General features: G+C 42.6%; 1 protein-coding gene across 3 annotated transcripts in view; it reads left to right on the forward strand.

Moving 5' to 3' along the window:
• The first annotated feature begins 356 nt into the window (after window positions 1–356).
• LOC117346079 (small RNA 2'-O-methyltransferase-like) overlaps window positions 357–22,067 on the forward strand; it is a 37,943-nt gene continuing 16,232 nt past the window's right edge. Inside the window, exons 1-6 of one of the 3 annotated variants that reach the window (XM_033915385.1) lie at window positions 357–536; window positions 5,134–5,251; window positions 14,517–14,629; window positions 15,808–15,942; window positions 17,112–17,294; window positions 19,363–19,540. In XM_033915385.1, the coding sequence (XP_033771276.1) occupies window positions 5,165–5,251; window positions 14,517–14,629; window positions 15,808–15,942; window positions 17,112–17,294; window positions 19,363–19,540 (696 nt within the window). In that variant the 5' untranslated portion in view covers window positions 357–536; window positions 5,134–5,164. Of the gene's footprint in view, window positions 537–807; window positions 901–4,544; window positions 4,610–5,133; window positions 5,252–14,516; window positions 14,630–15,807; window positions 15,943–17,111; window positions 17,295–19,362; window positions 19,541–22,067 lie in introns of those variants that run through there. The other 2 variants (XM_033915387.1, XM_033915386.1) reach the window with 2 other exon arrangements.

Below are 22,067 nucleotides of genomic sequence, written 5' to 3' on the forward strand. Positions count from 1 at the left end.
CCCTGTAACTTAATTGAGTGTCCCCTAGTCTTTGTAATTTTGACGGAGTACCCGTTTTACTCCACTCAGGATTTTATAGAATTCAATCATATCTCCCCTGAGCTGAAGGTACAAACTTATCTGGCAGCTGACACACAAACTCCCGCTTCCTTCACGTGGCCACGCAGCGCAGCAGTCTACTGAGCGAGCCATCTGTGCTGGGGGGAAGATCCACTCAAAGCTCCGCTCTATCTTAACCCCCCGCTTCTATGTAACAGGAAGCCATACGCGGAAGGAAGGAAGGCACGGGGATACGCCCCTTCCTGCCTACAACGGAAGTTTCTTGGCTGGAGGCATTCTAACTTGGCAAACGGGTGCATTTCGTGCCTGCATACCTTCCGAAGCCCTACCTGTGTTGAAGTCTAAGTTTTCCTTTCTCATCCTCTCCGTGGTCTTTGAAAAGATGGACCGGACAATGGCTGTTGCTCTCATGGATGTCCTGAGGGCTTGAATCAATTTCCCAACTCCCTAGCTCGAGCCAACTCACTCTCCAAGCTGTAAGATTCTTCATGGCTGCCCGGTGGTTTTTATAGTATATCTATCCACGAGGTTAGGTTTTTGCTAAGAGATCTAGGCTCCCTCTGCAAGTTTTTCTAATAGCTGCTCGTCGATCCCTTCATGCCCCCCCCCCAGCTTAAAAATACCATGGTGGTCTCCTGCAGACCCCTCCTAACCCCCTCCCAGAAAAAGCTTTACAAAAATTATGTTCCTTTCGATGCATGTGTGTTTAAGCAAGTCGCGCGTGGCTGCTTTAAACTTCTCTTCCAACGCAACTTCCTGTTTCCGGCTGCGTTGGAGGAGAAGTTTGGGGCAGCTACACGAGACTTGTTGAAACGCTCACTCGTGCCGCTGGCAAATAAGGTAAGGGGAAGGAAGGGAGGGGGCTGCAGAAACCGCGCCATCGGTGTCCGCGAGCGTTCTCTCACTTCACTGCGGAGACAAGGCCATTCACCGCTCTACGGGGCGGTGAATTGCCTTCTCCCCGTACCCGCGGCGACCACTTATTTTCTCTCCCCGTTTCGGCGGATTATCCGCGACAAGCCGCGGGTAACAGCCACGTGTCATTCTCTAGTTTCTTTCCCCCTTTTCCGGCATTACCTAAACGGTTTACTATCTACTACAACCCGAAAGGAGTCTTCTGGATGAAGGTGTGGCATCAGTGATAACAGTCAAACCTCTGACATTATGAACCTAGTAGATTGTTGGCACAGGACTTATTTGAATGCACCGAAAAGAAACCTTTGGAATTCCCCCTTGCATTTTGCAGCTTCTGATGATATGGTGCCCTGGATACTGCCTCTCAGATTTCTCCGACATCTCCCTACCTACCCCAGCATTTTGGATCTCCCCATAGCACATTCTCTCAAACTGCATCTCTGGAAGAGGCCATTTTGGAAACTGCCCCTCACCCCCCCCCCCCAAGGCACATTGCATCTAATTCCAGTATGCTTATTAAGGAGGAGCCAGAGAGTGAAGCATTTAAAATGCTTCAGCATATGAGCAGATTATTTTTGTCTGCTGCTGGTGCAACCTGTGCATTCCTACTAAGCCCAGATAGTGAGGATTTCAAGATTCCTGCATAATTCTAAATGAGGAAATTGAATCAGCATGGGCATCTGTCCTAATAGGGAAGACAGAAGGAATCGGGAATCTTGCTGGGGGACATGAAAAAGTTAATATAGAATTTTTCTAGGGGCTGACAGGGGAGAGAGGAAGCTGAAAGAAGAGAGTATTACAGGGTGTTAAGGTAGGAGAAAACATTTGCTGGGGGGAGGCAGGTGATATATAAGAGGAGGAGGAGAAAATATTTTGGAGGACTGGAGGAGGAATGCAGAAAAACAGAAAATATTCTGGGGCTGAAGGGGGAAGTTGGCAGCACAAAGAATGGGGAGGAAGAATTAGAATGAATTTTCATTTGTGAGGGGTGAGAGAGAAAAAGTACATCAGAATGTAGAAAAGATTTTTATACAGCAGAGAGATGACTGATGGACACAGTTCTGGGAGAATAGAGTGAATAATATATATTTTTTTATATTTGATTTTCAAGTTATTAAAATAGTGGCTTTTCTGTACTGTGGGATGAAGGATAGAAAATGAATGTCCAGGGGAGGGAAGCAGGATGCTGCTGCAGATTGTGCCACTTCATGGGCTTTAGGTATCTGGCCAATCAGGCCACTCCCAGTGGATCCCAGAATGCACTGGAAAGGAGGCCTAAGACTCCGGTTTGGCCCAGATGCCTAAAGCCCCTCCTATTTATTTTAAATATTTATATTCCAACATATCACAAAAATCTATGCAGGTTACAATATACTGTACACATAAATGAATTGATAGATAATATAAGTAAGATTACTTGTGTTATCAGCATTACAACAAGGGATAAAATGTAAAGGGTCATGGATTTTGATATACCGCCTTTCTGTGGGTACTATCAAAAGCAGTTTATATATACAGTGCCCTTTTCATAAGTCTTTGAAGCCTTACATTTTTTTCAGAAAGCTTTTGGAAATGTTATGAAGGGGGAGATTGTGTATTTAAAATTTTAGTTTTGTTTTAAATTTTGGACTATAGTTTTATTTTAGTGATTGTATTTTGTTTAGAGAATTAAGTTATTTTCTCTCATGTTTTTACTGGACCTCTTAAAATAAAATATATCTTTAGTGTGGCATTTAAAATTTATTTTATGGAGAGATTCACCTAAGGCGGTGTGTAGCAGTACAGTTTAACATAAAATTACAATTTTATAAACAATATAACAATAGTAAAATGACCAAACATAGCATAAATACAGACAATGAGGTAAACTTGGAAATGACAAATTGAAACGTAACACAAAACGGTATAAAAAATATACATCGTTTAACGGCATTGATCATATAACAAATATACCCCCTCCCCTTTTCACAAAGCCGCGCTAGTGGCTGCTGCATGGTAAACCCCCCGAAGTCCTTTAAATCTCTATGGGCTTCGGAGTAGTTTACTGCAGCGGCAGCCACTAGCGTGGCTTTGTAAAAAAAAAAGGGGGGGGAAATCATAAACTGTACAATACAAATGATAGCATAACAGCATGGAAAAAAATCAAATAACATAGATACAATTCATTATTATAAAAATTTAAAATAATAAATATTTAACAAAAAATTACATTACATTACATTACATGCTTATATTCCGCCTGTACCTTGCAGTTCTAAGCGGATTACATCAGAAAGATAGCTGGACATTTCCAGGAAGAGAAATACAATTAAAGAAGTTGGTCCTAGTACAACAAAAAAGATAGCTGGACTTTTCCAGTAAAGGAATACAATTGAAGTGCGTAAGGTCTAAAGCAATTTTGATGAGATGATTCTAAGAGGGGGTGAGAGGGGAAACGGGAGGGATTAGGACGTTTGGGTGAATTTCTTGAATAGTAGGGTCTTGATTTCTTTGCGGAAAGCCTTGAGGTCAGTTGAAGATGTCAGTAGGTTGGTGATAGTGGGATCCAGTTTAGCTGCATGTGTTGCTAGTAAGTTGTCATACATCTTTTTGCGTTTAATTCCTTTAAAAGGGGGGTAGGAGAAAGGGGATTGGGTTCTCCTCTGTCTGGTTGAGAGGTTCCTGTTTAGACGGTTGTTTAGGTGGGTGGGTGCCGTTCCGTTTAATGTTTTCAAACAGAGGTTTTTGACCTGTGATAGTACCCTAAACCCCAAATCGGTGTCTTTTCATTGACTGGACTCCAGGGATTCTTTGAGCTCTTTATTCCTCTGGATTCTACTGTGCATCATACAGTACATTGTTTTTAGTGTTCTACATCATTTGTTTGTCCATATAATACAGTGAACATCTTATTATGCAGCCAAGGGGGCAAGTGCAGATATATAGACTGAGACAAGTGAGTAGTACAAAGTTAATTGGAATAAATAGATGGGTAACTAAATTCATGGCAAGTTATATGTACAGTTACAATGTGTGCAGAAAGCTAGTCCAGGTGCAGAGTGAGTGATAGTCAGTCATCACATGCAAGGCTTGGGCGAAGAGCCAGGCTTTCACTTGCTTTCTAAAGTAGTTAATCTTGAGTTAGATATAGCCTCTCTAGGAACAAGTTCTAGAGCATGGGGGCTCTAGAACTGAGAAGGCTTGCTGGTGTTTCATGTACAATTGTGTTTGATGAGGGTAGAGATAGTGATGTGTCTTGAGAAGACTTCAGAACTCAGTTTCAAAGGTATGTAGAGCTAACTTATTCTTTGTCTGAGTACCTTAAAAACAGAGTTTTAAATTTAGTCTAGTAAGGTACTGGTAGCCAGTATAGTTTTTTGCAGGAAAGGTGTGATGTGGTCATGCCACTTGCAGCCTTCTATCAGTCATGCTTTGTGGTTTGACCAGTGTATAGGGCATTCACAGTAGTCCAGTATGCGAAGTGAGTGTGTGTCAAGTTTCAAGTTTAATAAAAATGTGTATATCGCCTATCAGTCTTCTAACATTCCATTCTTTTGAGTTTTAGTCTGTCCTCGTATACCTTATGATGAAGACCACCAATCATTTTAGTAGCCTTCCTCTGAACTGACTCCATCCTGTTTATATCTTTTTGAAGGTGAGGTCTCCAGAATTGCACACAATATTCTAAATGAGGTCTCACCAGAATCTTATAGAGCAGCATCAATACCTCTTTTCTCCTACTGGCCATACCTCTCCTTATGCACCCTAGCATCCTTCTAGCTTTTGCCGTCGCCTTTTCAACCTGTTTGGTCACCTTCAGATCATCACACCCAAGTCCTGCTCCTCTTTTGTGGACAAAAGTTCTTCACCCCCTAAACTGTACCATTCTTTTAGATTTTTGCAGCCCAAATGCATGACTTGCATTTCTTAGCATTAAATCTTGGTCTGAAATTTGGCAGCTATTCTTCAAGCTTTGCAAGATCTTTCTCATGTTATTCACATGTAAAACTGAAATGGCATCTGCAGGCATGATCAAACCTCCTTTAAATTACCAGAGAGCCAGCTAAAGAATGTACAAAATTATATTTTTATGAGATGGTATAGTAAAGCATATTGATATAATAAGTCAAATCACTACTCTGTTATAGAAAGACATTAAGAATATTGTTTCCTTTGTAGTGATCCTGACTTTCTCTTTATTGGTCATCTCATGGAGCCAGTCACCTTCACACCTCCATTATATAAGCAGCGTTACCAATTTGTTAAAAGCTTAGTGGAAAAACACAACCCTAAAAAGGTGAGTTATTTTATGGCTTTGAAGATGTAGTAAGCTGTCGGCTTAGAAAGATATAGCTCTTAATAGTCCCTAGGGTTTGTGGTGTTTGGCTTCAGTTATCAACTTTAACAAACACATAATTGAATAAAATAAAAATTAATTGGGAGATAGGCAATTATCATCTTAGGCTTGATTCTACACAAGATAGGTGCTTATCACATGATGCCTAACGATGCCTAATATCAAAGTAGGTGTGTTTAGGAGGTGGACAGTGACTTAGGTGCTGCTGGGCATGATTCTCTAAAGCAGTGTTTATCAACAGTATGTGAGCCACTTGTTGGGAGTACGCTGCACTGGCTGCCGCCGAGGATATTGCCTGCCTGCCCACTCTGCCGAAGCCACCAGCAGGGATCCCTCCTTCCTGCCCGCTACCCCTTCACTGAAGCCGCTGCCAGGAATCCCTCCTTCTTGCCCTCCACCGAAGCTGATCCAGAAGGCTTCCCTTTGATGTCAGAGCTGACGTCGGAGGAAAGCCTTCAGGGCAGTAGGGGATCCTAGTTACCTCCTTCCTGCCTTCAGAGGCACTTGTTGGAAGGACGCATCGGCTGCTCTTGCATGCTGCATGTAAATGACCTGGAAACTTTCTCTGCGACGTCAGAGCTGACGTCAGAGGGAAGGCTTGTGGGTCAGCCACGTGCAGTGTGTGAACCGCTGCCTGTGCGTCCCTGCAACAACTGCTGCTGAAGACAGAAGGAGCAGCCCAGCTAGACAGCCCTAAAGGAAGTGAGTGCGGCTCGAGCAAGTAAGGGGGAGAGGGGACATAATCTGGGACGAAGGGAGAAAGGAGGGGGGTGAAGGAGCTCATAGTGACATTGGAGGGGCACGATTTTGGGACAAAGGCTGGAAGGAAGGGAGGGTGGCACGAATTTGGGACATAGAAGGAAGGGAGGAAGGGGGCACTAGCTAGGGACATAGGGAGGGAGTAGAAAGGGAGAATTGTTGGGTATGAGTGTGTGAGTGAGAGGGCAAGAGATGGTGCACATAGGGAAAGGAAGAAAGAGGAAAATTGAGCATAGAGGGAGAGAGAGGAATGAGGTAGAGTTGCATAAAGAATATAAGGATGAGAGGGAGAAATTTTGGATATGGCGGTGGAGAAGGAACAGAGGGACAGATTGAAGGGGATGCAAGGGGGAAGAATGTTGAACATAGTGATAGAGGGAGAGATGTGCATTGTGCTGGAGAGGGCTGATAGAAGGAGAAATGGGCATGGGGCTGGTGGGCAGTGGTGAAAAATGCTGCACATAATCTGGGGGATGAGGGGGGAGAAATATTGGATGTGGCAGGAGAGGGAGTGGGAGAGATGCACTCTGGATCTCTCTCTCTTTCCCCACTCCCTTAGCAGCAAGGGAGCGAATGAGAGAAGGACAGTGAGAGAGGGAGACAAGTTGTCAATGGGGGTAGAGGAGAGAGGAAGAAAAGTTGGACTCATGGAGAGACGGAGAGAGGAAGGGGAAGGGAATGAAGTCCGGAGGCGAGGAAGCATGCAAGAAAGAAAGACATATTGGATGCACAGTCAGAAGGAAGTGCAACTAGAGGAGACTCATGAAATCACCAGATGATAAAGGTAGGAAAATGATTTTATTTTCAATTTAGTGATCAAAATGTGTCAGTTTTGAAAATTTATATCTGCTGTCTATATTTTGCACTATATTTTATCTATTTTTCTATAGTTGTTACTGACGTGATATTGCATATTTTAAACTCATCTGCCTTGACCTCTTAGAAAACCCCCTTGAATATAAATGATTTAACATTTTCTCTGTGTACAGTGTGCTTTGTGGTTGTTTTTTTTTTTTTATTTTTGTGGTTACCATTATGCATTAAGATTATATTGTGTATACATGAAAAATGGATGGAAGAAATTGTATTACAATTAATACTATTTTTGAGGGGGTGGGGTCAGGGGCGGAGCCTGGGCAGGGGTACTCAGTCGATATTTTTTAGACTTAGGGGGTACTTGGCTTGAAGAAGTTGAGAAACTGCTTTAAAAGACTTGGGTGCCTATAATGTAGGCCTGTGGGTAATTTCATGTCAACTGGTCCAGTTTCAAGGAGAGTCACCATGCGACATCTTCCGCAGATACAGAAAACATGGCCCAAATAAAGGGGACCCTAACTCTGGACCTAGTTGAGACCATGCCCCAAAACTCTGGATATCTTCATTAGAGGTCCCAGTCAATTTCTGAAATGGTCAGGCAGGGAGCTCTGGACCACTTGACATGAAATGATCCCTGTAAAACCCTGACCTACATTACAGACACCTGAGTTTTAAGATAGGCACCTAAGTGTGATTAACATGCAATAGGTGCTTAACTTGAGGTTCCAATTACAGAATCCAGCTCCAAATGCCTAATTTTAAGAGTTAGATGCCTAGATCTGCCAACATAGAAACATTAGCCACACTAAGGGCTCTTTTTATCAATCCGCGCTAGCGGGGTTAACACGTGAGATGTTTCATCGCGCGTTAACCCCTGTGCTGGCCTAAAAATTACCACCTGCTCAAGGGAGGCGGCTAGCGCAGTATTACATGCGTTAAACCGCTAGCACAACCTGATAAAAGGAGCCTTAAGTTTATTTGTTTAAAAATGGGTCAGGGGTGGGGCCAAGTCGGGAGAATGATGTTAGATGCTCAGCACTGATTTTCATTTAATAAATCAGCTCAAAATGTAGGTTGCTGAAATCAGGTTCCTAATTTAGGTACTTACCGTATATATTCAAATATAAACCGAGATAACCTCCCCCCCTAAAAAAGGAGGGGAAAAAGGTTGCCTCGAATATAAACTGGGGGTGGGGTTATATTTAAGTGCCCTGCCTTGCACCCAGCCCTCCTTTCTTCCCTTCTTCTTTCCCAGCCTCTGTTGCCCACTGCAGGCCTGCCTGAAGCCCTGGTGGTCCAGCGGTGAGCCGGGACACGAGTGATCCTTCCTGCATCCTGTTTTGGTCAACTCTAAACTATCCTGCCTCCCTCCCGCTTTGCAGCAGCCATTTTTGATTGCAGTTTTCACAGGGCAGGAGTGTAGGAAGATCATTCCTGTCCTATTTTACCACTAGCCACCAGAGCTTTAAAGGTCTAGAGGGGTCAGGGAGGTGGGATAGTTTAAAGTCGTCTGGTATAGGACATGGAAAGGATTGTTCCTGTTATGGCTCACCGCTGGAACATCAGGGTTTCAGGTAGGCCTACAACAGCTCCGGGCAGAGGGGAGGCACAGACCAAAGGAATCAAATACAGTATAAACCGAGATCCCCATTTTTGGCCCAAAATTCTCTGTTTATATTCAAGAATATATGGTGACTTAATTTTTTAAGTAAAGGTACTCAACCAACTCGAGACTCTGTGTGAATTTCATTATATTTTGAAACCATGAGTTTTCACATGGTTCATTCATATTTCAAATCATGAGGTCCTATTCTATTAAAATTATTATTTTACTTTGATCCAGAATGTCACTTGAACACATTGAAGGCTTGCAAACCACTTACATTAGTCCAGGGCACTTATGATCTATTGTTCTTTACCTAGCTTCCCCTATAGATTTTGGTCAGAATTTTAAAAGTACAGTGATAATTTTAGTAATAGTACAACATCCTCTCCTCCTCGCGCTCTATCAATGTTAATTAGGATGAACCCTCTAATAGAGTTCATCTTCACAGTTGTGGACTTTATCCAGAATTGACCCTTCAACTCCTACCAGTGGTGCTGATTTCTTCCTTACCACCAACTGAGAATGGTAATTACGGACCTTGGAAATTAATGCTGTAGTGAACCCTAGAACACAGTGATATAGCTGGGAAATAGGATAAAATAAAACTGGACATCATATCCAGTCTGGAGGACTTCAAGGTCCATATGAAGGAAAGGGAGGGAGGAGGTGCTGAATTCTGGCACCCAAGGAGATGTGATGACCATATGCCTACATTCCCATAGAATTGAAAGGGTTGAAATCCACAAATACAGGCAGCTTCATCTGAGCACATAAAGTGTGGGTCAGTGTGTGGGAACTGCCACTAATCCCAGCAGTGGACTGAATGTGAATTTATGAATTTATGGAGTATGCAGGAAGCTTTGTTCAAGCACTGGGATGATCCTCTTACAGGTGATGAGGGTCTTCCCAGCATAGGCTATATTAGTGCTGTAGTACAGGAGATTAGCCCCCTTTTCTCTGGGCTAAAATATCAGCCATATTAGGAGCCTTGTGAAGGATCTGTTTGTTTCCAAAATCACCAATACTAGGTTTCAGCAGTAGATGACGGTCCTGGCTAAAGTGAGAAGGGAATTGTTCTCTGCCTTCCCAGCTGTGTCTTCAACATTCTTCAGCCAAATTTAGCAAATTATTTTACTTGTTCCTAAAACAGAGTGCCTGTGCAGCTTAAATGTCCCCATTGGAGAAGCAATTTGGAACCAATGCAATCAGATTTGGTGTCCCTTCAGGAAAGACAGGAGTTAGCGGGAGAGCTAGGAGAAGGGGCTGCCCAATAAATAATATCCTTTCATGGTATGCCTTATGAGAGAGAAGATTTATTTTGTCATACTGCAAGCTTTGGAGCTTTGAACTTAGAAGCTTCTTGGGAGTTGGTGTAGTGGACAGGGCACTTGACATATCTTTTCCTTCAACAACTCTGAAGGATACTTGAATATTTAAAGTTGTTTTCCTGTTGCACGATACTCTTTTTTGACTTGGCTTCAGGTCATGGATAGATGACCTGACGTTTTCTGTATAGTTCTCTGAATGAATGCAGAAATCATGGTTCAAATGATGGACAGTCCAGGTACTGATTCAGAAAATCAACATGATAGCTCCACCATTATGTATGACATTCTGGAAGATATTCTTTCTTTGGAAGGCAGGTATTTGGCAAATACTAAATAAAAAATTTAAGAACATATGAATAGCCTTACTTGACCCTTCTAGCCGAGTATCCCATCTTCATGGTAGTCAATCCAGGTCACAAGTACCTGATCAAAGCCCAAATAGTAGCAACATTCCATGCTACTATTCCAGGGCAAGCAGTGGTTTCTCCCATGTCTGTTTCAATAGCAGACTATGGACTTTTCCTCCAGGAACTTGTCCAACCCTTTTTTAAAACCAGCTATACTAACCACATTCTCTGCAATGCGTCCAGAGCTTAACTGAGTGAAAAAATATTTCCTCCTATTGGTTTTAAAAATATTTCCCTGTAACTTTGAGTGTCCCCTAATCTTTGTAAATTTTGATGGTGTAAAAATTAAATTCACTTGTACCCATTCTACACCACTCGGGATTTTGTAGATTTCAATCATGTCTCCCTTCAGCTTTCTTTTTTCCAAGCTGAAAAGTTCTAACTTCTTTAGTCTTTCCTTATACGAGGAGAGTTCCATCCCCTTTATCATCTTGGCTGCTCTTCTTTGAACCTTTTCTAGTTCCACTATATCTTTTTTGAGCTAAAGCGATCAGAATTGAATACTTGATGTAAGGTCACACCATGGAGCAATACAGAGGCATTATAACATTTTTAGTCTTGTTTACCATCCCTTTTCTAATAATTCCTAGCATCTTGTTTGCATTTTTGGCTACTGCTGCACTTTAGAACATAAGAATAGCCTTACTGGGTCAGACCAATGGTCCATCAAGCCCAGTAGCCTGTTCTCACGGTGGCCAATCCAGGTCACTAGTACCTGGCCAAAACCCAAGGAGTAGCAATATTCCATTCTACCGATACAGGGCAAGCAGTGGCCTCCCTCGTGTCTTTCTGAATAACAGACTATTGACTTTTCCTCCAGGGTTGACGGTCAGTCTAGAAGAGGTATGCAGACAGATTGATAGGCTTAAAAACAATAAATCCCCGGGACCGGACAGCATCCACCCGAGGGTAATCAAGGAATTGAAAGGGGTTATATCTGAACTGCTTCAACTAATAGCCAATCTGTCAATCAAATCAGGAAAGATTCCGGAAGACTGGAAAGTGGTGAATGTTACTCAGATCTTAAAGAAAGGTTTGAGGTGAGATCCGGGAAACTACAGACCAGTGAGTCTGACTTTGGTCCTGGGAAAGATGATAGAGGCGCTGATAAAGGACCGCATCATCGATCACTTTGACGGAAACAAAATGATGAGGACCAGCCAGCACGGCTTCAGCAAAGGAAGATCTTGCTTGACAAACTTACTACACTTCTTCGAGGGAGTAAATAGGCAGATAGACAAGGGTGACCCAGTCAACATCGTATATCTAGATTTTTAGAAGGCGTTTGACAAATTCCCACATGAACGTCTACTTAAAAAATTGCAAGCCATGGAATCGAGGGTGATACACTCACGTGGATTAAAAACTGGTTGGCGGGTAGGAAACGGAGAGTGGGGGGTAAATGGATAATACTCAGACTGGAAAAGCGTCATGAGTGGAGTGCCACAGGGTTTGGTGCTCGGGCCTGTGCTCTTCAAACATATTTATAAATGACCTAGTAATTTGCACAAAAAGTGAGGTGATAAATCTGTGGACGATACAAAGTTATTCAGAGTAGTGAAGACACAGAAGGATTGCGAAGGCCTACAACCAGACATAAACACACTCGAGGAATAGGCTGCGAAATGGCAAATGAGGTTCAAAGTGGATAAGTGCAAGGTGATGCATGTCGGTAACACAAATCATATGCATGAATACAGGATGTCCAGTGCTATACTCGGAGAGAGCCCCCAGGAAAGAAACTTGGGAATACTTGTACTTAAGTCAATGAAACCGTCCGTGCAATGAGCAACGACGGCGAAAAGGGCAAACAGAATGCTATGAATGATTAAGAAGGGGATCACAAACAGATCTGAAAAGGTTATCATGCCGTTGTACTGGGCCATGGTAATCCCCCACCTGGAATACTGCGTCCAACACTGGTTGCCATACATGAAAAAGGACATAGTACTACTCGAAAGGGTCCAGAGAAGAGCAACAAAAATGGTTAAGTGACTGGAGGAGTTGGCGGACAATGAGAGGCTAGAGAAACTGGGCCTCTTCTCCCTTGAAAAGAGGAGACTGAGAGGGGACATGATCGAAACATTCAAGATACTGAAGGAAATTGACTTAGAGAAAGAGAGATTGTTCACCCTCTCCAAGGTGAAGTGAACGAGAGGGCACTCGTTAAAGTTAAAAGGGAATAGATTCTGTACAAATGTAAGGAATTTCTTCACCTAGAGAATGGTAGAAATCTGGAACACTTTTCCAGAGGCTGTTATAGGGGAAAGCACCCTTCAGGGATTCAAGAAAAGGTTGGATAAGTTCCTGCTGGAACAGAACATACCCAGGTAAGTCTAGACTCAAATAAGGCACTGGTCTTTGACCTAAAGGCTGTCGCGTGAGCAGACATTTATGCTTGGAGGTATTTTTGTAACCCTCTCTATCATATCTCCCCTCTCCCACCTTTCTTCCAAAGCTACAGCATTGTAAGGAGTTGAGGATGAAAAGTACAACATACTGTATATTTCGCTCCATAAGACGCACCGGACCATAAGACGCATCTTAGATTTAAAGTAGGAAAACCAGATAAAAAACCCATTCTGAACCAAATTGTGTACTAATATATACCAGGCTCTGCACCCAGCCCCCTCACTCTCTGCCAGGCTCTGCACCCAACCCCACACTCCTTGCCAGGCTTTGCACCCTGTCTCCCCTTTCCTGCCAGGCTGTTCCTTTCATTTTTCATATACACACAATACACACAGCAGATATCAAAACGGACACATTTTGATCACTAAATTGAAAATAAAATCATTTTTCCTACCTTTGTTGTCTGATGATTTCATGAGTCTTCTTCCTTCATTTCTTTCTTCCTGCCTTTCTTCACTCAGGTCCAACAATTGTCCGTTTCTATTCCCTCCCTCCTATGTCCTAAGTTTGTGCCCCCTCACTGCCTTCCAGCCTTTGCCCTCCCTGCCGCACCAGAGCCTGCGTTCCTCTCTCTCTGCTGCGCTGAAGTCTGCTTATCCTCCACTGATTCCTCCTCCTCTGGCCCCATTCCGCCACTGTGCTGCAACTCCAGGAAGGTAATGGAAGGGCCAGCGTGCAGTGATTGCACGTCACCAGCCCACAAGTCTTATCTCGACATCAGAACTGACGTCAGGGGAAGGCTTGTTTGCCGGTGACGTGCAATCGCTGCACGCTGGCCCTTCCCTTCCTGGAGTTGCAGCAAAATGGCAAGCAGCGGCGGTCAGCAGGGAGCAGGAGTAGCGGCGGCAGGCAGGCGGGGAGCAGTGGCGGGGGCGGGCAGCAGTCAGCTCGTGTACTCCCAATGAGTGGGACATTTTAAAAAGGTACAAAGGGGTGGGTGGGGGTGTTTAAAAAAGTTACCTTCGCTTCATAAGATGCACTGAAATTTCCACCCAATTTGGGTGGCAAAAAGTGCGTTTTATGAAAGGATTTTTATGTTGCTGTGACTGGTAACTTTTTTCCTTTGACCTACTTTTTGAAAGCAAAGGTTTGAAATTGCTGTTTGTGTATATCCTTTAATGATCACTATGTTTGGCCTAGCTATACCAAATTTTCCAGACATGTTGAGGGGATATGAGAATGCAGACAGGGGTGGAGTTTTTTGGGAAACAGACAGTGTGTTTTAAGAGAGAGATCCACCTTTTATCGGGCCAGCTTAAGAGTTAGTTGAATGCTGAAGCACACATTGGTTCCTTCCGAAAAGAATCAAGTTTGACCCAAGAGCTTTATGGCTATGAGAACTTTACTTAGGGCCTTATCCGATTTATGGCACCCAAAAAATTAGCATCGACTAGAATAGCGCTTAGTGTGATTCTGAAGGGTGTGTATACCTTTTATAGAATTGCACAAAGAGGCTGAACATTGCAAAACTTTTAGGCCCACCATTTAGGCAAGCAAAAACCAGGCCTAAATGCCTTTGTCTAAGCTGTGCATGAATTAGACGTATTCTGTAACAATTCACATAACTTTTAGGAGTGCCCACGATCTACCTCTGGCCATGCCCTCTTTTCAAATTTGTTTGCTGGAACTGGTGAATAATTTTTATAGACTTGTGCTTTCCCAAGTTGTGTGTGTAACTTTTAACTAATGCCAGTTAGCATCAATTATGGGGTATCTGTCTAATCAGTGCTGATAATTGGCAATTAAGTTGTTTGTGCTGATTGGCATGCACTACTTAAGGTGCCATATACAGAATTTGGAGCTACTGTGTAATATTCAAGAAATAATAGAATAGAAGACTGAGATTCAATGATACATTTATTTAATCTAATTTACAGGTAGCAGACTTGGGTTGCAGTGAATGTTCACTGCTATGGAAGCTGAAGTTCTGCAGCTCAATCGAGGTGCTTGCAGGAGTCGACATCAGTGAAGATGTGATGAAGGAGAAGATGTAATACTTTAAGTATTATTTATCCCCTTAGAGAGTAGTACATAGAAGCTAGATAATACAGAAAGTTCAAAGACAGCCATGCCACTATCGCCATGCTGAAGTAAGGTCATATTTGGAATTTATTAGAATGGAGTGGAGGAGGAGCCTAGGAGGCTTGAACAAGAGAAACAAGGTTTGAGTCCCACTGACACTGCTTGTGGCCTTGGGCAAGTCACTTGCTCTTCCATTGCCTCAGGTACAAACAGATTTTAAGCCCTCCTAGGGACAGGGAAATGTACCCTCATCTTGAGCGACCACTGGAAAAGCGTGAGCTAAATACTAGTGGAGGAGAGTAGCCTATTGGTTAGTGCAGTAGCTTGAGAACCAGGTGAACTAGGTTCAATTATCACTGCAGCTCCTTGTGACTGGACAAGTCACTCAACGCTTCATTGTCTCAGGTACAAAATAAGTACCTGTATATACAAGGACCATTAAATAATTTACCTGAGTATGAAAGAAAGTAGCAAGCATGTTGAAACAAGTCTGTGCAGGTTTTCAGGATATCCACAATGAATATGCATGAAATAAATTTGCATATAATGGAGGCAGTGTATGCAAATCAAGTTTATGCATATTCATTGTGGATATCCTGAAAACCTGACTGGCAAGGGGGGTACACCAGGATCGAGTTGAGAAACACTGTTCTAGTATACTGTATTTGGGTCCTTGTCCAGTCTTGCTTGATGCAGGTTGAGAAGAGGCAGGGGCTAAGCCACTAGGAGCATTAGCAGCATTATACTTGTGACTGTAAAAACAAGGGACATTTAGCAATTCCTCATCTGAAGCACTCCTTCCAAAACTTTGTACAGCTTTTTGACTGGTCTTTAAATGTCTGCTCATTGAGTACTCTTTCCTCCCTCCCTCTTCCCCCCCCCCCCCACTACAGTTGTCTGTTTTTGTACCCAGATCTGGCTGTCCTGAGGAGCTGAGCCCAGGAATGAAACCTGCATTTCCTGTACGGCAGGGCAGTGCTGCTGGACCACTAACCAGCCCATGTGGGTTTTTTTTATCGTCATGGACAAACAATTTCTAATGCATACAGCAGCACTGTTCAGACGTGTATATGAAACTCAATACTTGTTTTCAGAAGGATGCATAACATTTTCACTAAACTAAAACCAAAATGCTTGTTTTTTTAGGCATACACTGTCTCCCCTTCCTTGTGAGTACCTACAACCCAGTTGGAGATCTCTAGTTATTACCTTGTACCAAGGCTCAGTAGCAGAAAAAGATCCTAACCTGCTTGGTTTTGATATGATAACATGCATTGAATTGTGAGTATTAAGGCGAAAAACATTTCAGTTCTCATTAGTAAGGTAAAATACTAGATGTGTAGCATAACTTACAAAGCATCTCCTTTTGAAAACATGATCTATGAAGCACGCACTGGGGTTTATCTAGGTTTCTTGAGAGACTAAAGCATGGAATGCTGCTACTATTTGGGTTTTTGCCAGGTACTTGTGACTTGGATTGACCTCCGTGAAGACGGGATACTGGGCTAGATGGACAATTGGTCTGTCCCAGTAAAGCTATTCTTCTTTTATTCTACCAATGAGAATAAGGAGATATAGAGGCCTATATATTAGATTTTGCATTAATGTGACATGTTTAGTGCAATATTCAAACTAAAGGACATAAAACCCATGGTGAATACTACACTGAGCAATTTTACCATAGCAGCTAATTCATTTATAGAAGTATTCCTGCCACCGGTAAGGTGTTATCTAGTTCTGAGCCTTAATGACCTATTGCTGCATCTCTACTCCCAATCTACTGTCCTGAAAATTTATAGGCAGGCAGAAGGAGCAATGTCACTGATAATTCTGCATGGAGGAAACAATATGATTAGAGATTAACATGAATATGTGTGCTGATTTAAAAATTTCTTAAACTTCCATTTAGTTAATGGTGGCATATATAGTACTGAAAAAGTGCCAGAATAAGTGTGCACATTTTACTTTCTATTCTTTAAAAACCTCCCACCCCTTTTTTTTTTTTTTTTTACAAAACTGCATGCCTGCACACTGAATGCTCTGTGCTGTTCCTGACACTCAGAATTCCTATGAGGGGGAGAGTGTGGCGCAGTGGTTAAAGCTACAGCCTCTGTACCCTGAAGTTGGGGGTTCAGACCCATGCTGCCCTGTGACCCTGGACAGGTCACTTGGTTCCCCCCCATTGCCCCAGGTACATTAGATGGATTATGGGCCCCCCAGGACAGACAGGGAAAATGCTTGAGTACCTGTAAAATGCTTGTAAAACTGTTCTGAGCTCCCCTGGGATAATGATATAGAAAATTGAATGAATAAATAAATAAAAACTTTACAGAAGTAATTTTTATCACCAATTTAATGTCAGGGTCTCAGGATTTATAGAGCACTTCATTTACAAAGGATATTGTCTGGCTGTCTTACTTACAATGCGTCGCCAATATTACCCTCTTCAGAATAGAGCACCTGGAAGCAAAGGAATTAGCAGCTTTCCCAGAAGTGATATTTGGTTTTTGGGCTCCAATCATGGTGGTGATCAGTACACCAAACTCTGAATTTAACAGTTTACTTCCTGGAGTGAGTCTATTCAGGCATCTGGACCACAAATTTGAATGGAACAAGAAAGAGTTTGAAAGCTGGTAAGTCTGATCACATACCTTGTTTTAGATTGGTTTCGTAATATGAAATGTCACTGCCAGCAAAGGGAAAATTTTAAGTAGAACCAGTTTTGATTTGTAGAGCATATGATGGAAAATTAATCATTACCATAAAAGTAGTTTTCTTTCTTTTGCCTCACATTATCACTAAAAAGTAGAGACATTATGATGTATGGGGCGAACTCATTCGGGCTGCAGTGATTGCCCATATATGAGTTGAAAGCTTGGGGAATACTGTTACAAACCTGATATATCTATTTCAGTTCCCCAGTACAGTGTTCCCCCGGTTGTTCGCGGTCCCGGTCATTAGCGGTATTTTCTAACTGCGAATCGCCGACAAGAAGAGGGCAGCGGGAGAGGCAGAAGAGAGCAGCCGGAGCGCCGCGAGTGCAGGAAATCACTTGCGGTACTCTCAGACTGCCTCTTCCTGCACGAAGTCGGGCCTTATCCAATCAGGAGCTGCTTTGATATGCAGCTCCTGATTGGATAAGGCCCGACTTCGTGCAGGAAGAGGCGGTCGGAGCGTACCGCGAGTGATTTCCTGTACTCACAGCGCTCCAGCTGCTCTCCTGCTGCCCTCTCCCGCTGCCCTCTTCAGACGCCCCCATGAAAAACCGTATTTGCGGTTTTTCGAGATTCGCAGGGGTTCCTGGAACGGAACCCCCGCGAATCTCAGGGGAGCACTGTACTGAGGTCTCTTCCATAGACATTTATGTTAGGTGAGATATAGGTATGGTATCACATCACCCTCCCCTCCTTGGGGTATATGGTGAGAGGTGTCTCTCTCTCCATATAATTTGATGACTTTTTGGTATTTTGTTTAAGGTTTTTGGCAATATTAGGTTTTTTTTGTTTTTTTTACGCTTTCATTGAGACACAACCCTCTTGTCTAGAATGTCTTACCTATCTACTGGAAAGGAGCTTACCAGAGTAAGTACATAATCTCCTTTTAGCTCTTTCCCAGTCCTCAGTTATTGCCAGAAGAGAGAGCATTACACAAACTAAAGAAATCCAAATAGTAAAAATAAATTGAAAAAACTGAAGATTCAAGTCATTTCAGAAGTGAGCTAAATGGAATCTAGTGTAGTGCACTTAAGAATGACTACCCTGAACAATGTGATAATTTAAAACCAAAGTTACTGATGAGACTTGGATGTAAGAAATTTCTTGTTTTTTAACTAAAAATTTATAAGGAAATTTCCAAATGAATAAAGATACCTCATGACCGTAGGCCTCATTATACTATTCTGCCATCTGAGATGTTAGCTACATCAGGAAAATTTCTTAGGGCTCCTTTTACGAAGCCGCGTTAGTGGCTTTATCGCATGCACCTTTTTAGCGCGCAACTACCACCTGCTCAAGAGGTGGTAGCGGCTAGCGCAGCCGGCAAATTAGCACACGCTATTACGCGCATTAAACCGCTAATGCAGCTTCGTAAAAGGAGCCCTTAACTTCAAAAACTTTATTCAGTGATAGAGAACTTTCAGCTTCATTTTCATCTGTTGAAGGTTTGTGTAATTTTTTTTGCAAGCATAGTTTTTTTTTTTTTGTTTGTTTCTTCCCTTGACCCCCACAAAGATAGCCGGCTATTTCCCGTTGAATATCTCACTCATCAGATTTGCCATTGACTGGCTATGTCATGTGACATAGCCAGTCACCCCCAATATTCTGTGGCTGTCCGGCTAAGACCAGCAGTTGTAGATCTGCTTTTTTAGGCAGATCTATATTTTGCCACTTTGCCTTAGCTGACCATTCCGTAAATATCAGCTTGGCCAGCTAAGTTCAAGGTGGTGAACTTTGACCTGAATATTCAATGCCTATTGCTGGATATGGCCCTTGCATTGAATATCTGTGATCGCCTCCCACGGTCTATGTATAGGGCCCTATGTTTTTATTTCTCTGGCTTCCAATAAACCAAATTATCTAAGATAAAACTATGGAAACGGGAAATCTGAGGAAAGAGAATTTGGTTGTGCACTTTACAGTGCAGGTGTGTTTTTTTATGCTATTTGGTAAAGTTAAATATAATAGTATGGTGGTTTAATTTTAGGGCTTTGGAGGCGGCTGATTGCTATGGCTATACAGTGGAGTTTACTGGTGTTGGAAAACCACCTCCTGGAGCAGAGAGTGTTGGATATTGTACCCAAATAGGTATATTTGTGAGAAACTATGTGGAAACGGCTGAAATTGTTAAACATAAGATGACCACAAATCATGTTTACAAAACTGTAAGTATTCATTATACACCTTATGAACAGTACATCTTAATGGTCTTATACTCACATTTAATTTTAAAATGATGATTATATAAAAAGGTCCTGAATGTGGCTGTTTGAAAACTTCATTGTGATTGACTGCTAAGTCAAGTGTTTGATTCTTGGAAGTATTAATGTGACTCTGCCATATTCCTCTGTGTTTTGTTATTGCAATATTAGATTACATTGGTATTTATGGATTTCTAATATGCCCCAGGAGGAGTTCAGTGCAATTTACAATTTAGAAGAGCCTGGCCATGTCAGCAAAACAGATTCAAATACAGGACATAAATATGATCCAAGTTAGAGGTCATGTTTTCAATCCCATCCTGTTCATATATATTCAGAATATCTCTTCATATTCTTGCATTATATTTTGCCTAGAGTTCCAGTATATGCAGATTTCTTATGCCTATTCATTGTGAATAATCTGAAAGCTTACCTGGCTTTTGGGTCAAAGAACAAATTTGTGAAGCACTACTTCACAGTACTACTCAAACAGTCGAGTCTCTCAACCTTTACTTTAATTCTTCACAGTAACATTTTTTTTTCCTGAGGTGATTTTATATTCAAATATATTTTATTAGTTTTCAACCAGAAAGTCCAGAAACAAACAAGTCTAATAGGCAGAGTCAACTACTAATACAGAACTTCAACCTCACCCCCCAAAACCCTCCCCCCCTCAAGAGTCCAGTGCCATGGTGAAGCCGAGGGTCCATTTTAAAGATTCAACAATCTACTGAGGGCATATGGTGTAAGATCCAACCAGAAACACTCCCAGGTCTGACAGAATCTACAACCCAGACTGCAGTCTAGGTCACCCACCAATCTCCGCTCCAGTGTTGCGTGTATTATCATCAAGGATCTCCATTGAGCATATGTTGGGGGATCCCGGGATAGCCAGTTAGAGAGTATTGCTTTCTTTCCCAACAGAAGCGCTCTGGTGACGAAGGCTGTCATCCCCTTAGGTTTAGGGGAGGCTATATTGTAGTAGCCAAAAATTGCTCTCGGCTGCGGGAGCCAGCGCCTCCCCCAAAGTAATGAAATGTAGTGTCCTAAATGTCTCCAAAACTAGAATTTTGGGGCAGGTCCAAAGCATATGACCCAAAGAAGCATGAGCCCGATCACATTTTGGGCAAGCATGAGATGCAGTAATCCCCATTCGGGCTGCTCGTTCCGGGGAAATATAGAGTCTCAAGACAATCTTCAATTGTAATTCCCAATGAGTAATATTAGGAGACACCTTCTGAATACGTTTCAGTACTCGCTGCAGCTGCTGTGCTGTTAAAGCACATTGTAAATCCTCTGCCCACGCTGCAGCCAAAATGTCCAAGTTGGTACCAGGTTGACAGTCCCGGACGCCCACAACATGGAAACGAAGTGGAATCTTTGTTGAGCCGATAAACTGAAAAGTTCAGAAAGGTCATCCCTGTAGTCCTCAGTGAGGTGATCCACCGGTAGAGATTGGACGTAATGTCGGAGCTGATAGTAAGCGAAAAGATCAGTGTCCAGTAAAGCAAATGTCTGACGCAATTCTGAGAAGGTGGCCAAACATCCATATTCCAAAAACAAGTGAAAAAGGTATTGTAATCCTTGTGTCCGCCATCTACGGAAGGAGGTATTTTGCAGTCCAGGCTGAAAGGCTCCATTGCCCTGAATGGGTAAATACAAAGAAACCCCAGAGGGCAGCATAGCAGATTTACATACCCACTTCCAGGCTCGCCGAGCTGGCGTAAATATCGGGTAGTGTGACACCAAGGGACATATCTGTGGATCCGCCACATGTAAAAAGTAGCTCACATGGAACTGAGCCAACAAGGATAGCTCCAATGGCATATCAGTGAAATCAGATGTCCCCCGAAACCAATCATTAATGTGTCTCATCTGGCAAGCCATTGCGTACCAACGAACATTCAATAAACCATAGCCCCCCCTATCCCTGGGCAGGCACATCCTAGAATATTGCATACGGGGCCGCTTACCTCCCCAGAGGAAGTGTTGTAAACCTTTGGTTAATCGTGCATTATGGGTATAAGATATGAGTAGAGGCAATACCTGAAAGCGATACAACCATTTGGGAAAGAGTACCATATTATAAAGGGCTACCCGTCCTGCTACTGAAAGAGGGAATGTGGCCCAGTTTTGTAGGTTTTGTAAAGTGTCTTGCAACAATGGTGAAATATTACTGTCATAAAGAGTCTTCAGGTCTCTAGGAATCGAAATTCCCAAATAGCGAATCGATGTCGTTGCCCACGTAAAGGGAAAGTGTCCCACCCATGTCTGTTGCAGAGCCACCGGGCTAACTAAAGCAATAGATTTCTGATAGTTCAAAGTAAAGCCTGAATAAAATTTAAATTCATTGAGTGCTTGCAGTAAATGAGGAACAGAATGAGTAGGATTGGTTAACGTAAATAATAAATCATCTGCAAAAGCTAACACTTTTATAGAGTGATCCCCAAAATCCACTCCTACAATATCAGGGTCCAGAGACACCGTACGA

This window comes from Geotrypetes seraphini, chromosome 12, assembly GCF_902459505.1.
Source record: "Geotrypetes seraphini chromosome 12, aGeoSer1.1, whole genome shotgun sequence".
NCBI lineage: Eukaryota > Metazoa > Chordata > Amphibia > Gymnophiona > Dermophiidae > Geotrypetes > Geotrypetes seraphini.